This window comes from Corythoichthys intestinalis, chromosome 9 (assembly GCF_030265065.1).
Source record: "Corythoichthys intestinalis isolate RoL2023-P3 chromosome 9, ASM3026506v1, whole genome shotgun sequence".
NCBI lineage: Eukaryota > Metazoa > Chordata > Actinopteri > Syngnathiformes > Syngnathidae > Corythoichthys > Corythoichthys intestinalis.
In genome coordinates, this window is record NC_080403.1 from 56,682,091 (window position 1) to 56,699,774 (window position 17,684).

The 17,684-nt window shown below is 42.5% G+C and overlaps 1 protein-coding gene across 4 annotated transcripts in view; it reads left to right on the forward strand.

Moving 5' to 3' along the window:
- Window positions 1-17,684, forward strand: part of cpne5b (copine Vb) — a 276,730-nt gene that overhangs the window by 113,317 nt on the left and 145,729 nt on the right. For 2 of the 4 annotated variants that reach the window (XM_057845331.1, XM_057845332.1), the window contains one exon: window positions 9,426-9,502. In XM_057845331.1, the coding sequence (XP_057701314.1) occupies window positions 9,426-9,502 (77 nt within the window). Of the gene's footprint in view, window positions 1-4,527; window positions 4,543-9,425; window positions 9,503-12,109; window positions 12,459-17,684 lie in introns of those variants that run through there. The other 2 variants (XM_057845330.1, XM_057845333.1) reach the window with 2 other exon arrangements.

Here is a 17,684-nt window from a genome sequence, read left to right on the forward strand (position 1 = left end):
TCTGCTTCTAATCCTGGAGTTATCGCTACTTCCATTAACATTCATCGTTATGTGATATTAAAATCTAACAAAAAGAGCGAGTAGTTTTTGCTGTCTAAAGAAGGCAACAATAGAAATGACTCCCCCCACAAACATTTTTGTTTTGAAGATTTTGTATGTTAAATTGCAAAAATGACAACTCCAGGAAGAGAGCATATGGAGTAATGTGACATCACAGTGACAAGTGTCTATTATACATTGCATTCACCATTGTTTTTCCACTTCAACAGCAATAAACTTCACAATATGTAGATATTCAGAGGTGGGTAGTCAAATGTAGCAACTTGTAAAACGTGAAGTTGTTTTGGAGTTTTTTTTACTTCACTTTTGAAAAATTGTGAAGCTGTAACACGCATATGCACACTGATGTTCAAAACGACAACATTTTAACAATAAAACCCGACACAAAACAATTGATGTTCAAACGTCATCTAGTCTAATCAATATGTAAATTCAGTAGATGAAATTAGCCTAATTTGCCTAACAAAAGTCCGCTATCTTACATGTTAACATATTTACAATTCTTACAGCGAATCGCTTAAAGGTTACTCCACAAACTGTAGCTGTAAACCTAATTACAAATGCGTATCCAAACATATATTAGCTGAAACAACTTACAGCCTTATGTGGGCCAAACCAGAGCGCAAATGTCCTTTATCCATGTCAGACGTCTAAGTGCTCCTGTATGGAAGCATTACTGAACGACAGTCCAGCCACAACCTATGCTGCCACCAGAGGGCAGTGTATCTTCCATGATGAAACAAAATACAATACTGTTGGACTTTTTGGATAATTTTTTGAAGGGGTACTTAAAGGGTTAATTCCGACTTACGCGGAAATTTGGGCTACGTTGCCAGCTTAAGAACTGAACTCGTTCGTAAGACTACCTGTATTCCAAGGTCTAGTTAAGTTTAGGGCCAAAGAAATACTTTATATAATTTTGTATTTATAAGGAAGACAAGTTAAGTTCGGGGCTTAAAACATTCGAGTTAAGTTTAGAGTGAATCATGGGTAATCGGGTTCTTAATTAAAAGGTATTACATGTATATGTGCAAGTCTGGCCTTAATAAATAATATTTATTCATTCCTATATATGACGGTTAGGGTCATTGAAAGCAAGGGCCTTAGGTTGGTGGATGACGAACACATGAACTGATTGATTCTTGAAAGCAGGGGGCTCGGTCTGTTTGCACTGTGAGCCGCACGTGGATCCTTCTCAAAATACAAGCAAGCAATCCTATGACATGCCAATGCAATGTCAATTCCCAAGATGCACTTTGCAGGGCTTTTGTGCAGATTTCTGTATTTTATAACTTTTCTTAATGACTATTGTCAGGTACGCGGGCAGGCAGGCAGGTTGTGTGGACCCAAATGCAGGGAAAACGAAAAAGGCAGCGAGGCAGGTGGCAGTGAACTCAAAAAACGTTTTAATGATATCTAACAAAAACACAAAGTACAACCAAAACCACTGGGGATCAAAAGGGCAAGATTCAAACAAAACTTACTTAAATCGGAGGGACGGATACACGAGGGCTTGGAACGGACTTGACTTTGGCAGAGACGGACATAGACATAGACAATGACGCAACAAGGGGTGACAAGGAACTGGGTCATTATATACACACGCAGACAAGGGGTAACGAGACGAGGAACAGCTGGGTAACACAGGTGGATGCAGATTGCAGGATACACTGGGAGAACACACACAGGTGAAATCAATGGGTAATCACAGAGACAAGTCACACTAGGAAAAACCCAACACAAAACCTAACACTATTTCTTTCTGGTCACGCAGCAGTTATATGTAATCAGTTCATAATTCATAATTTTGCAATCATTTATTGTTCATTTAGTTTTTGCACCATGAATACAAATGGTCTGCTCTTATAACAATTCCCAAGCATCTTAGTTTGGAGACATTTAGAGGTCAATAAGTACAACTGCTGTGCTGAACTGTGACCAGCCCTTGTACAAAGGCAGAAGACTTCCAGGTTCACTTTGAAAGCAACATGCATAGTGGCCCAAAACCGATAATCAAATCTAATGTCAATATTACCAGATATCATTTTAAAATGCTTTTATCAGCTACCCATAATATCGGGCAAGTCTAATTTTGAAATAAATGTATTCCAACCCGAGTCAAATTTGTGTCAGAAGGTTGCACATTGAAATCACGTCGGGGTCACCATTTGTTAGAAATGAAAACAATATTACCTTTTTCAATCAATTTATAATCCTGTCAGTTACTCGATAGCAGAAGTATATCTAATGTCAATATTATCCGATATTTTAAAATGCTTTTATCGGCCGATATTGTCAGCTACCTCATATTATCAGACAAGTCTAATTTTGAAGTAAATCTACTCCAACCTGAGTCAAATTTGTGTCAGAAGGTTGCATGTTGAAATATCCCGGGGTCACCATTTGTTAGAAATGAAAACAATATTATTTTAATTAACATATAGTTCGTGTCAGTTACTCGAGAACAGAAGTATATCCAATATCAATATTATCCGATATCATTTTAAAATGCTTTTATCGCCTGGTATTATCAGCTACCCATAATATCAGACAAGTCTAATTTTGAAGTAAATCTACTCCAACCAAATCAAATTTGTGTCAGAAGGTTGCATATTAAAATCACGTCGGGGTCACCATTTGTTAGAAATGAAAACAATATTACTTATTCTAAAGTACTTATAGTCGTGTCAGTTACTCGAGAGCAGAGGTATATCTAATTTTATCTATCTAATATTATCCAATATCATTTTAAATGCTTTTATCGACCGATATGATCAGCCACCCAATAATATCAGACAACTCTAATTCTGAAGTAACGCAAGTCCAACTTGAGTCAAATTTTTGTCAGAAGGTTGCGTGTTCAAATCACGTCGGGGTCACCATTTGTTAGAAATTGAACAGTATTACATTAATTTTTAGTCGCGTCTGTTATTCGAGAGCAGAATAATTCAATGATAGTTTAAAGAGACTCAAAGACCTGAAATTGCAATTTGATCGGAATATATTGATTCCAGAGATGAAGTGATTGACAAATCACAGAATTATGGCTGACAGTTCCCTATACTGAGCAATTACAGATAAGTGGAAGTATCAGTAAAGTCCTAAAAGCCGGTGTGTATCCTAATATACGAAATAGGCATGAACAAATTAGCATCACATGATGAGGTGAGATGATCTCATAATGAGGCAATGTCATGTGCCCCTCGACTGGAGACGACGCCACCGTCACAGGTTCCTCTTCTTTGGCGCCGTCGTGACCTGTTGACTTATTTCCACTATGCTAAACAATTTATTGTGACTTTATTTTTATGTATTTATTTATGATTATTTATTTATTTTTTAATTTATATTTTATTTATTTACTTATTTTTTTATTTTTTTTATTTTTTAAATTGCTCACCAATAGCAGAAAAATCCCAGACATATTTTGGAGAGAACACTACCCTACCCACCTCTGTAAGTGACTATAATATATATGTATTTGTATATGTTAGGGCTGTAAAAATTATCGCGTTAACAGGCGTTAATTAATTTTTTTTAATTAATCACGTTAAAATATTTGACACAATTAACGCAGATGCTCAGCTCAGACAGATTTAAATGAAAGTACAGTGAAATGCTCACTTGTTAATTGTGTTTTATGGAGTTTTGCCGCCCTCTGCTGGCGCTTGGGTGTGACTGATTTTATAGGCTTCAGCACCCATGAGCATTGTGTAATTGACATCAACATTGGCGGGCTACTAGTTTATTTTTTGATTGAAAATTTTACAAATTTTATTAAAACGAAAACATTAAGAAGGGTTTTAATATAAAATTTCTATAACTTGTACTGACATTTTTCTTTTAAGAACTACAAGTCTTTCTATCCATGGATCGCTTTAACAGAATGTTAATAGTGTTAATGCCATCTTGTTGATTTATTGTTAAAATAAACAAATACAGTCTTTATGTACCGTATGTTGAATGCATATATCCATCTTGTGTATTATCTTTCCATTCCAACAGTAATTTACAGAAAAATATGGCATATTTTATAGATGGTTTGAATTGCGATTAATTGCGATTAATTACGATTAATTAATTTTTAAGCTGTAATTAACTCGATTAAAAATTTTAATCGTTTGACAGCCCTAGTATATATATATATATATATATATTTTTTTTTTTAAACTGGAAACTATGGTGAATGAAAGCATTGAGAAAATGTGTTTCTTTTGAAATCATCAATTGATGATTGTCGGATGTATTTGGATTAACAGGGTTTGCATTTTTTCCCATCATTTGCTTTTTTTTTATGTTAAAGCACAACATTTCGTCTTCCCGTTTTACCTCTTTATGTCAACCAGTTTTAAGAGCACGTCATTTTGGTCTTGTGTCATGTTCTATGGTATATAATTGGCCTCTATTGTTGTTGTGATTGTTGTCACTGTTATTATTGTTGCTGCTGCTGGCCAACCTTACTGGAAGCCCGCAGAACAAAACGTAGGTGCTAGCATCGCTTTCGCCTCTGACACTGCATGGTTACCGACTGTCATTGACTCAAAGAAAAAGAGCAGTGTCTGAAGGACGCTCAGAAATCTATGAAACCTTTCAACACGCTTGTGGTCTTGAAGGCTTCTACGATGACAGCATGATAAAAGGACTAGATTCACTGTTTTTTTTCCTTGGTCACACTTGGGTTGTTGAGACTTTACATGACATCACAACACTCCAAAGAATCCTAATCCTGTTGCTGTTTCCCAAGGAACCATCAGGAACTCTTTGGTGTTAATTGTTCAACACTGTTATTGCTATGTCAGATGTCAACCATCACTAGTTTAGTGTTTAATTGCAGTTTTGCAGCTTTGTTTTATCAAAGTTCTGTCTTTTAAAGCAATGTGAAATGGTTACAAGGCCATGAAAGCATTGCGACGACAACTCTGAAGCGGGTACAGTAGCTACTGTAGAGCAGGGTTGCCCACACAAACTTTTTGGCTGTGCAAGATAGCTTTTCAAAATATAAATGAAAAAATTATCTACCTATACTAGTGGTGGATGCTGGTCTTTTAAGGCGAAGAAGCTCAAAATGTGTCTGCCTGTGAGTGCTTCGCAACGATGGAGGGGCTTAGCAGCACCTGCTGCTTGGTAGGGAAAGAAACAAGAGTGACAGAAGTCATATTCCAAACACATGCAGCTACAAAAGGGGGAAAAAACACAACCAGAAATAGATGCTTGATTTTTCACTTGTCGTTTTTAACAAAGAAAGTGTCGCTGACATGATTAGGAAAGTCTCAGGTTCAATTCAGAACAACGGAATGAAAATTCTTCCTGTGGATTCTAAACAATTGCTGATTCGCTCATTTCACTCTCAATGAAAAAGGGATTCAGCCTCAGACTGATTATCCAATTATCATGCAGAGAAGAAGCGCGTCAGGGGCAGCCAAGCCCCGCCCACTGCCCATAGATCCCCAGAGACGCACAGCGTCCGAAGGGCAGGAAAAACCCAGCATTTAGCCAATGACTTCTCGTTTCGCAGTGTTCGCTCAACTCTGGATACGCACAGCGTCCACACTGTTACAAGGACAGTGAAGTTGCACTAATGAACATAAATGTCGTATCCAGTGATAAGAAGATGATTCTGAACGAAAATATATTCAGTCAATGACATCTACACACAACAGTTGTAGCGAATGATGTTTGTGAGTCTGTGTCGGCAAGTCGAGTCGGTGTGTCGTGTGTCGGCCACTCGTCACTCTGACCCGGAGGCCAACATCCCCCACATTAGTTCTGTGGGTGAATTATATTGAGAGGATGTAGTGGTCACTACACAGGCCCCAACAGAACTCACCTACACAGGACGCCAGGCGTAACCCGATCGAACGCAACGGTCAGGAGGACGTCCAGGATGCCAGGTGTTGGACGACCGACCGGGACGTCAGAATGCCAGACGTGGGCCAACTGAAAGGGACAACTGGGAGGATGTCTGGGATGCCAGGCACATGGCGACCGAACGGGACGAATGGGGAGACGTCTAGGACGCCAGGCGGCATGCAACCGAGCAGGACAATAGGGTGGACGGTCAGGACAAAAAACGCAATGTGCAGTACTACCCAGTAGAGTCCGGAGATGAGGGTGACAGGTGCGGCGGTTGGAGTTGCCCAGTCGTGGCCGTGGCCGGGGACGAGTGCGACTGGCGGAACGAACCAAGTTAACCGGTCTTAGCAGTAGCAAGGGAAGCGCGGAAACTGTGGTTGAAGTAACGTCCTCATCGTCTAGAAGCGGCGAAACAGGAGAAACGTCGGCAGCAGCGTTCGCAGGCGCTGGCAGAGGAGCAACACCGAAGACTTCAGGAGGTGCAGGCACCGGAGCTATGGTGGTGCCCAGAGAAGCTCGCTCAGCAGTGACGTCTGCGGAGCCCAGAGACACAGATACAGGCTCGACGTCGTCAGCATCGTCAGGAAGACTAAGACCGGACGTGGCATTGACCAGAAGTCCAGGAACGGGCGCAGCGTTGTCGAAAAGAAGACCAGGAACGGATGCACGGATGCTGTGGTGTCATCGAAGAGCGCCGGAGTTGGAGCGAGCAGGGGTAGCGCTGGAGGTGAGACAGGAATGTGAGACGTCGGGAAGCTGTGGCGGCGCAGGCACCGAAACAGGAGCATGACTGCGAGAAACTGGGGCTGAGGCCCCCTCCTTCAGCGGAATGACAACGAACTCTGAGCTTTGACTGACGCCGAGTACCCAAGCGCAGACACAACCATTTTTGGACATTTTAGGGGAAATTGAGCTTCCCATGCACTCTTAGACCAATGGCCTGTGCTGTATGTTAATCAAAAGATTAATCCATTTGCAAGAAATGATGACACGTTTCTGTCCGGTTTTTTATTCATTCATTTTTTTCAAATCAACTAAGACTTTGAGACTCCCCCAATCAATTTCCATCGACGTGTTGGGCACCTCTGCTGTAGAGTATGTTTTATTGTATTTTAGCAGCTAGAGTATGTGGTCATGAATCATTTTCCTTGTCACTATCACCACGTTTTCAATTAGGGCTGCAGCTATCGATTATTTTAGTAATCGATTAATCTATTAACTAGTTAGTTCGAATAATTGGGTCATCGGAACACAAACACATATTCCAGCTAAATATAAAACGAACAGCTAAATATACTCTACGTACAGTGGGGCAAATAAGTACCAACTGGTGGTCAACCACCAATCGTCCAAGTTCTCCTACTTGAAAAGATTAGCGAGGCTTGTAATTGTCAACATGGGTAAACCTCAACCATGAAGGACAGAATGTGACCAGAAAATCATACTGTTTGATTTTTAAAGAATTTATTTCAAAATTACAGTGGAAAATAAATATTCGGTCACCTACAAACAAGCAAGATTTCTGGCTGTCAAGGAGGTCTAACTTCTTCTAACGAACGAGGTCTAACGAGGCTCCACTTGTTACCTGTATTAATTGCACCTGTTTTAACTCATTATTGGTATAAAAGACACCTGTCCACAATCTCAGTCAGTCACACTCCAAACTCCACCACGGCCGAGACAAAATTGTAGACCTGCACCAGGCTGGGAGGACTAAATCTGCAATAGGTAAAAAGCTTGGTGTAAAGAAATCAACTGTGGGAGCAATTATTAGAAAATGGAAGACATACAAGACCACTGATAATCTCCCTCGATCTGGGGCTCCATGCAAGATCTCACCCGGTGGCGTCAAAATGATAACAAGAACGGTGAGCAAAAATCCCAGAACTACATGGGGGGACCTAGTGAATGACCTACAGAGAGCTAGGACCACAGTAACAAAGGCTACTATCAATAGTACAATGCGTTGCCAGGGATTCAAATCCTGCACTGCCAGACGTGTCCCCCTGCTGAAACCAGTACATGTCCAGGCCCGTCTGCGGTTCGCTAGAGAGCATTTGGATGATCCAGAAGAGGACTGAGAGAATGTCTTATGGTCAGATGAAACCAAAATAGAACTTTTTAGTAGAAACACAGGTTATTTTGTTCGGAGGAGAAAGGATACCGATTTGCATCCGAAGAACACCATACCCACTGTGAAGCATGGGGGTAGAAACATCATGCTTTGGGGCTGCTTTTCTGTAAAGGGACCAGGGCGACTGATCTGTGTAAAGGAAAGAATGAATGGGGCCATGTATCGAGAGATTTTGAGTGAAAATCTCCTTCCATCAGCAAGGGCATTGAATATGAGACGTGGCTGGGTCTTTCAGCATGACAATGATCCCTAACACACAGCCAGGGCAACAAAGGAGCGGCTTCGTAAGAAGCATTTCAAGGTCCTGGAATGGCCTAGCCAGTCTCCAGATCTCAACCCCTTAGAAAATCTGTGGAGGGAGTTGAAAGTCCGTGTTACCCAATGACAGCCCCAAAACATCACTGCTCTAGAGGTGATCTGCATGGAGGAATGGGCCAAAATTCCAGCAACAGTGTGTGAAAAGCTTGTGAAGAGTTACAGAAAACATTTGGCCTCCGTTATTGCTAACTAAGGGTACATAACACAGTATTCAGATGAACTTTTGGTATTGACCAAATACTTATTTTCCATCATGATTTGCAAATAAATTCTTTAAAAATCAATGTGATTTTCTCTCCCCCCCCCCCCCCCCCCCCACACACACATTCTGTCTCTCATGGTTGAGGTTTACCTATGTTGACAATTACTGGCCTCTCTAATATTTTCAAGAACTTGCACAATTAGTGTTTGACTAAATACTTATTTGCCCCACTGTATAAACTAAATGACGAATGCAAAAAAAAAAAAAAAAAAAAAAAAAAAAAAACATATGCGCAAACTAACTTTATATTGGTCTTAACAGGGAGCAGCTGGATATTCTCTGTTACCACTAAAGGGCAGTGCATCCACCCAAATCCGTAAAACTAAATGCAGACACTTTCAAAACATTTTAACGCTATGCTAAATAAACAAATCCTCAAAGCAGATAAATTTGATTAGAAGCGTTTTTCTAATCGAATTACTCTATTTAATCGATTAATCGTTGCAGCACTACTTTCAATCTCATCTGTTTGTGTGTATGTGTTGAAGTCCATATCTCACTGTATACTGTGTGACACACCTACAATTTGCATTTGGATAAAAAGATGCCAAGGCGGCAAATTTGTTGTTGAAACCCAAGAACAAGATGAGATTTGCATTATAAAAGGATTACCCAAATACTAAGCATATTTTAATCTGATGCAAATATGATCTAATCTTACAATTGTAGGGGTGTCCGCATTAGAAGGTAAACAGCAGGGATTTTCCAGTTGATTTGACCTCACTTTATTATCTTTCTTGCTGTTAAACTCCACCAATGCCAATCTGCCTCATTTCCTTCGCTTTCTTACACTCTTAGGACTTTTTGGGTCAAATGTTCTGTACTCTCGGGGAGATTGTCGGATCACCAGCCAGTCGACTGGAAAAACCTCTCGGGTGAGTAAGCTTATTCAGCTAATTGAATCCATTTATCAGAGAATGTGCAGTTGAATTCAAAGATACAACAAAAAAGTATTTATTCAGTGTATCCTTGACATGAATGCATAAGTGCAGTATATATTTTGTAAGCGTTCGGGGGTTTGAAGGAGGACAGGTAGGCGGAGTTTCCACCACGCTGGGCAGTTGTGGCCCATTTTTATTTAAAGTAAAAGAAAAAATGACAGAAGTAACAATCAAAACAACATCGGGGATCATGGCCACGCCGTGGAATGCCTTTCCAGTCTCTCACTCTGGGTAGCTCTTGGAACTCGACTCCTTTAATAGACCCTACCCACCGACGTCACAAAATCACGTGCTCGCTGTATGGTTCCGCCCCCTTGTCCGTCATTTTGTGTCTGTATTATCAATGGTCTCAATTGATCGAGCAATTTATAATGCATTTCATGGAAGACCCGGTGCTTTCGGATGCCGTAAACTCACTTGATGCGTTGCATAAAAGGCGTTATGTGGAAAAGCTTCAGTTTATCCATTCGCCAGATCCATATTTGATGCCTAAATCGATGTTTTTCGACCCGCTGTCTCCGCCGTATTTGCCTGACATCTGCTAGCTACCCTGATATGTACAACTATCTTGTCCACACAAAATCAGCCTATTCTCACGAAAGTTTGAAAAACTTTAAGAGCTTGGAGGCTTATAAATACTTCGTTGCTGGTTGGGTGAAACAGGTCCTCGTCCACGAAAATTCGGCAGGAATCTATCTTGTGCTTGGAAAGGTGAGTTAGGAAATTTTCAATTCAAAATCTTTTGTTCTTGCTAACATCCACTGTCAAGTCTAATGTATTTCATGTCGTTTGTCAATGGAGTTAGGGCTTTTAATGTTTATATGGTTTAGCGATAGCACTCTCACTACATACATACGTGTATGTTGTCGGCGATTAGCCTAGCAATGATCTTAATTGTGGTTGTCAGCCCAAAACCCTCTAAATATATATTAAATGCATCTTACCAGATATAAAATGACGACTACATAATCTGTGGTAATCGTTTGGAGCCCAGTTTTCTCGTCGAATTGCAGCAGCCCATCTCGCTCTCTCCTCTCCGGGTCTCTCGGAATCCGGTAGAACTTCAAGTCTCTCCGTCTATCTTCTCTGTTATTGCAACCGACCGCCACACACGCCTTCACAATTTTGATTATTAATGTTAACGAGCAGAAAAACACGCCGTAAATAGGAGGAATGTACGTAGCCGTAACAGGTAAAGACGATGTGTTGACGGACAATTGGGCGGCACCAGTCAGGAGGAAGGAGTTGTGACGTCACGTGGGTAGGGTCTATAGCAGTGGCGGTTTCTTCTGGGGCTGTTCTCCGCCCTTTGTTACGGTGGCATCTTCTGGGGCCATTCTCCGCCTTCTGTCATGGTGGTTTATTCTGGAGCCGTTTTCCGCCCTCTCCCATGGCGGCAGTTTCTTCTGGGGCTGTCATCTGCCCTCTCTCACAGAGGCGGCGGCGGTTTGTTCCGGGGCCTTTCTCCGATCTTTGTCACGGTGGCTTCTTCGAGGCTGTTCACCGCCTTCTGTCACAGCGGCAGTTTCTTCCGGGGCTGTTCTCTGACCTTTTGTCACAGCGGCGATGGTTTCTTCCGGGGCCGATATCCACCCTCTCACGGCGGCAGTTTCTTCTAAGGCCGTTCTCCGATCTTTGTCACTGCAGCAGCGGTTTCTTCCAGGGCTATTCTCCACCCTATATCACAGCAGCGGTTTCTTCAGGGGCCGTTCTACGACCTTTGTCTCTTTCGCGGCGGTTTCTTCTGGGGCCATTCTCCGCCCTCTCTAGCGGTTGCAGTTTTCTTCCGGGGCCGTTGTCTATGCTCTCTCGCGGCGGTTTGTTCTGGGGCCTTTCTCAGACCTTTGTCACGGCAGCTTCTTCTGGGGCAGTTGGTGTCGCAGTGGGTTCTTCTGGAGCCGTTGTCCGCCCTCTGTCACGGTGGGTTCTTCTGGAGCCGTTGTCCGCCCTCTCTTACGGTGGCGGCAGTGGTTTCTTCCGGGGCCATTCTCCATTCTTTGTCACAGCGGCTTCTTCGAGGCCGTTCACCGCCCTCTGCCGCGGCGGCTTCTTTGAGGCCTTTCTCCGCCATCTGTCGTTGCAATGTCTGCTTCCGGGGCCGCTCTCTCTGCAGAGTCGTCTTCCGGGGCCGCTCTCTCTGCTCTTGGCAGAGTCTTCTTCCAGAGCCCCATCTGTCTCGGTGGCGGTTATCTCTGGGCCGCTCTGTGTTTCTACGGCGGTGCCTTGGTTGGCACTTATCCTTGGGCGTGCTTCCTGCCTCTGTCACACGTCCTCCTTCAGCTCTGGTTTTTGGGCAGCAGGGGAATTGCGTGCGCGCATCATTCACCAGAGTAAACGTTCCGGGGTTTCAAAGAGGACAGAGGGAGGTTCCACCACGCTGGGCAGTCGTGGGCCATTTTTATTCAAACAAAAAGCAAAAATGACAGCATTAACAATGCAAACGAACCTAAACTTCCATCATCGGGGGATTATGGCCACGCCGTGGAATGCCTCCTCAGTCTCTCACTTTGGGTAGCTCCCACAACTGGACTTCTTTTCTAGGGAAGTGTCTTGATTGCAACTGCCTCATCAGGTGTTGCCTAACGAGGCAATTGCTGTAGCAGGTGTGTTGGTCGCCGCCCAGGAACACGGCGAGCCCTGTGGCACTGAGACGCCACAACTTTCACTTCAAGGCATCCTATTTTTGTACTCGTTTTCCATTCCTGAAGGGGGAAAGAGACTCACATTCTGCTGGTTATTTTTGTCAACTACCGTTAAAAGAAGCAAATCACAGATACGTAGGCGTTGCAAGGAAAGATTGCATGCATACTTAAACAGTGCTGCAGTTGTTGAGCTAATAGGGTCGGATCGATGCCATGCTCAAGGGCACCTAGAGCAGGGTTCACCAACTAAATTGGAAAGACGTTTAGTTACTCGATCACCAGGTTGCTCAGGGTCCGAATTTTGGAAGTCCAAACAATAAAATATTTTCTTTAAAAATATTATATTTTTCCAAATTCATCAAATATACTATTATTTTAATTCTTTTAACAGAATTTGCTGATCATTACAGTATTTAAGTACAGTATTTATTTGTTTTTTGCGAAAAGTTTGACATTTCACCTCTCAGAAAACAGAATTGGTTTTGTAAGTATGTGCTCTTACACAAACTTTTTAACACTGTGATCTAAGTGTTTCACTTGAAAAGTGTAACAGAAGCCATGCCTGTGGGAGCCTGCCTCGTAATTCACGCACTCCTCACTTTGCACTGTGAATATTTTTCACCCTAGCACCTACATACTCATTCATTTCTCTGGGGAGAGTTTGGACGGGGCCATACAGTCCTCCCCCTGATTTTAAAGCATCACACACTAAGGTTGTGGGATGGATGGGACCTGTTGGGGGGAAGGGGGGGTGCTCACGGTTACCCCCTCATGGCAGGCCTCGCCATTCTTGCACCTTTTTTAACGCACCACGCACATCGTACTCCACGAGAGAGATCCGGCAAAGGGCGGTGGGACGGGTGGCTGGGTAGAAATTCCATGCAGCCGTCCCACTGCCCCAAGCAGAGCTCTCCTATTTTAATGCATACATTGCACTACCCTCCCCACACAATCCCATTACGGTGCTAGGTAATGGTTGCCAGCCGGGGACCTGGCAGCCACAGTAATAGTAGTAGTAGTAGTAGTAGGTGGGTCCCACACTTTCTCTCTATGGCATGGCTCCCAGGGCGTGGCCTCCCCTCTGCCTGGGCTGCCGGCCGCGGGAGTGGGGGGAGGTCGGGGCTCTGATCTCACGTCGCCCCGCTGCCTTGGCTGCCGGCTGTGGGAGTGGGGGGAGGCCGGGGCTCTGATCTCGCATCGCCCCGCGGCAGTTCCTTGGCGCTCTCCTGTTTCCACCTTCCCCTCTCTTCTCTGCCTGGGTATCCGCCCTGTGCTCCGTCACGGGTCGCTGGCTGGACGCCGGTGTATCGGCTGAATGTCGCCTGCTCCAGCAGGGGATCCTGCCCTGCCCTGGGCTTTGTGGGCTGCTGGGGGTCCTGTGGCATGCTGTGCCGGTTTAGGGGCTGCAGCTGTGGCCCGTGGGCGGAGGGGGGTGGTTGTGGGCATGGTGTTGGTGGTGCGTCCCCTCTTCCCATCCCTGAAGGCCAGTTGATGGGGGCGCGGGTGGCCCGGGGGACCACCTTGGATCCCGGGGAGTGACGATGGCTCCTTTTCTGGGCTGCGGGAGGAGGAATGGGCTGCACAAACTTCCCACCCCCACTACGGCCACCCACCCTCCCTCCACGGGCTGGCTGGGTGGGGGCCATGGCCCTGGGTTGGCGCCCGTGCGGCATCTCCACTCGTCTGCGTGGCTGTCGCGTGTTTGGTGGGGCTCACGTGCAGCTGGATATACTTGGGTGGGGGGTCCTGGTGCCGGGATTGGTGATGGGCGGCATAGGGTCGGTTGCCAACAGGCTTACACTCACGAGGGATTCACACGATTACTGGTTTCTAGCTCACAGAGCTGATTTGCGGACACAGGACCCCTCCCAATCACTTAGCTTATAGACTCCCCCTCCCCTTCTTTCCCTGGTCAACAGGCCCCCCACATGGTGTCAACCGGAAATACATCTAGCTGACGATAGCACTAACATATTCATAGTTAATGTAGGCGTTCAATGTATTTTTTGTTGTCGTTTGTGTTTCTTCTCTTTGTTTTCTTGTGTTTCTTTTTTCTTCTGTTCCCCCATAACCCCTTCATGTTCACTGCTTTGTCATAAAAAACGAGGTATGTTGAATGATCACAATGGGAGTATGTCATACTCTCAATGTGAAACATTAAACTGTTCCGACCATTTTTCGTGTCAAACAGCTGAACAGGACAGGTTTTTAAAAAAAAAAGTGTAAGAGAAAATAACTTGGGAACAACATTTTGGTCTTTTAGTATTATTATTATTTTTATATTATTATTATTAATTTTAAAAAAAAATTCTCAGGTCTGGACAAAATGGTGTTTGGTTCCAGAAAATAGATGTCAAGTGATTGTGTTAATTGGATGTCCTGGTCTTCGTTATTACAATCATTATAAATTCCAACCCAAACGCTCATTAGCACCTCCAGTTACTAAAAACGGTATCTAATTTAACAAAAATGCACGTCACAAAGACAATCACGCAGTGTGGGTATCTTTTTAAATGCATCACTTGGAGACATAAACGGTGACAACCAAAGAGCGCTTCATTGGGAGCGTGGACCTTAATCATGTTTTTGCAACTTCCATAACAAGAATCACTGATTTGTGAGCGTTTACCGTTTGGCTTGCTTTGAAAGGGATTTCGTTTTTATTAGTGCCAAATAATGTTTTGGGATAATCTGCAGCTGAGCGATAACAGGACTACTTGCCAAATGTTATTTTTGTCGCTGCATTGATTTTTTGGGGGGCTTTATTGGGTCATACATTTTTCATGATAGTAAATATTTTAGCTTTGCAGGTAATTATTTAAACGGTACAGCGGATAGAAAGACGTGTCATTCTTTAAAAATTTAATTTTAGGGTGAGTTATAAGAATTTGATATTAAAACTCCTCTGTTGGAATTTTAGCCAGATTGCTGGAATCACGCCAGCCAAACCGCCGGAACCGTGATAGCGCAATGGCGTACTGCACGTAACACGTCACCTTTGCTCATTAATATTCATGACATTAGCAACTGTTGCTAGGGGGGGGTCAAACTCGTTTGTCCCTAATGCTAGACACAGGTAAATAGTAGAGATGTCCCGATCGATTGGCATCCCGATCATTCGGGTCCGATCACGTCATTCTCAAAGTATCTGAATCGGCAAAAAAATATCGGACATGCCTTTTTTTAATAATAATATATTTTTTAATTAAATAGTCTTCTAATTGTATTTAACCATACAGACATAATATGTTACTCTCATCCAGAGTCTTTAGTTTAGGCTTAAGGTAGGGTTATCAAATCTATCCCAATAACGGCGGTAATTCATTTTTTAAAAAAATGTATCACGTTAAAATATTTAACTCAATTAATGCATGCGCTGCACGACCCACTCACGCATTGTTGTGCTCATTCTGTAAAGGTGCCGTTTTACCTTTATAGAAAGCTAAAAGGCAGTGTAAAATGAGTAGAGTGAATTTTGGCAGCCTTTGGAGCCTTTTTTTAATTGGCTAAAGCCTTACAATCCCTCTCCCTACGATTAGTATTAACATGGGAAGCAATGTGGGGAAGCAAGGTAGTAATTGATCTTTTTCTTTACACCCTGTTATTTCCCAACACAGAGAAGATATATCAATTGGTAGCACTACGCACAGTCATGGTTGCACTTCCCATCATGCATTTGGGCAGAACAGTTAAATGGCTACAGTATCATTTACTGAAAGCTCAACAAATACACTAGATGGCAATATTTAGTCACAATATACAAAGTCACATTTATCCTTTAAGAATTACAAGTCTTTCTATCCGTGGATCCCTCTCACAGAAAGAATGTTAATAATGTAAATGCCATCTTGAGGATTTATTGTCATAATAAACAAATACATTACTTATGTACTGTATGTTGAATGTATATATTCGTCCGAGTTTTATTCATTTTTTTCTTAATGCATTGCCAAAATGTATATGATCGGGGAAAATTATCGGGAATGATTAGAATTGAATCGGGAGCAAAAAAAAGCAATCGGATCGGGAAATATTGGGATCGGCAAATACTCAAACTAAAACGATCGGGATCGGATCGAGAGCAAAAAAACATGATCGGAACAACCCTAGTAAATAGTGTACGAACGAGATGTTTACTGAGCTAAACCTGCCAATTCTGTCCGAAAATGATGTCCCTGGTGCCAAATTCACTGCTAAAGATGTGGAAGAACATACAAATGTTCAGTTCAAGAGATAGTTTGAGTGTCGAGGGCTGAAAAAGATGGGAAAAAGAGACGACCTGATCCAGAGGTAGCTTTTTCTCGACACCTTTTTCTTGTGTGCATTGCCTTACGCCACCGAGAATGACATTCTCCTGTTTCAACAAGCTATCCTTTACCACCATATGCCCTGTCTTTCTTATATATTATATCCTCTGGTTGTCTTACGTCTCTGACCGTTCTTGGGGGTAATTTATATTGCTATATTTGTGTAGCGATCGCAAATGCGATGGATCAGGATTGTCAAGTGACGGACCATGGCCCCTAACAAAATGTTTACAGCCTTGGAAGGTGAATGGGTTCACCTTACTGGCGTTAAACTGGACTTTTGTACGTCCGTACGAGTGGATCCATTGTTCACATTTTTTTTGGCTTCGGGAAACGTACAGTATATGATTCTAATTCACATAATAATTACGGCTGTCAAATGATTTAAATTTTTTAATCGAACTAATTACAGCTTAAAAATTAATTGTAATTAATCGCAAATCAAACCATCTATAAAATATGCCATATTTTTCTGTAAATTATTGTTGGAATGGAAAGATAAGACACAAGACGGATTTATACATTCACCATACGGTACATAAGTACTGTATTTGTTTATTATAACAATAAATCAACAAGATGGCATTAACATTATTAACATTCTCTTGAAGTGATCCATGGATAGAAAGACGTAGTTCTTAAAAGATAAATATTAATACAAGTTATAGAAATTTTATATTAAAACCCCTCTTAATGTTTTTGTTTTATTAAAATTTGTAAAATTTTCAATCAAAAAAATAAACTAGTAGCTCGCCATCGTTGACGTCAATAATTACACCATGCTCACTCATGGTACTAACCCATAAAATCAGTTGGACCCAAGTGCCAGCAGAGGGCGCTAAACACCAAAAAACAAGTAACAAGCGGGCTTGACACTGCACTGTCATTTTAATCTGTTTGAGCGGGGCATGTGCGTTAATTGCGTCAAATATTTTAACGTGATTAATTCAAAAAAATTGTCGCGTTCAATCTGTAATGGCGCCATTTTACCTATATAGAGAGATAAAAGGCAGCGTAAAATGAGTACAGTGAATTTTGGCAGCCTTTTGGAGCCTTTTTTTAATTGGCTAAAGCCTTACAATCCCTTTCCCTACGATTAGAAATATCATGGGAAGCAATGTGGGGAAGCAAGGTAGCAATTGATCTTTTTCTTAACACCTTATGTTA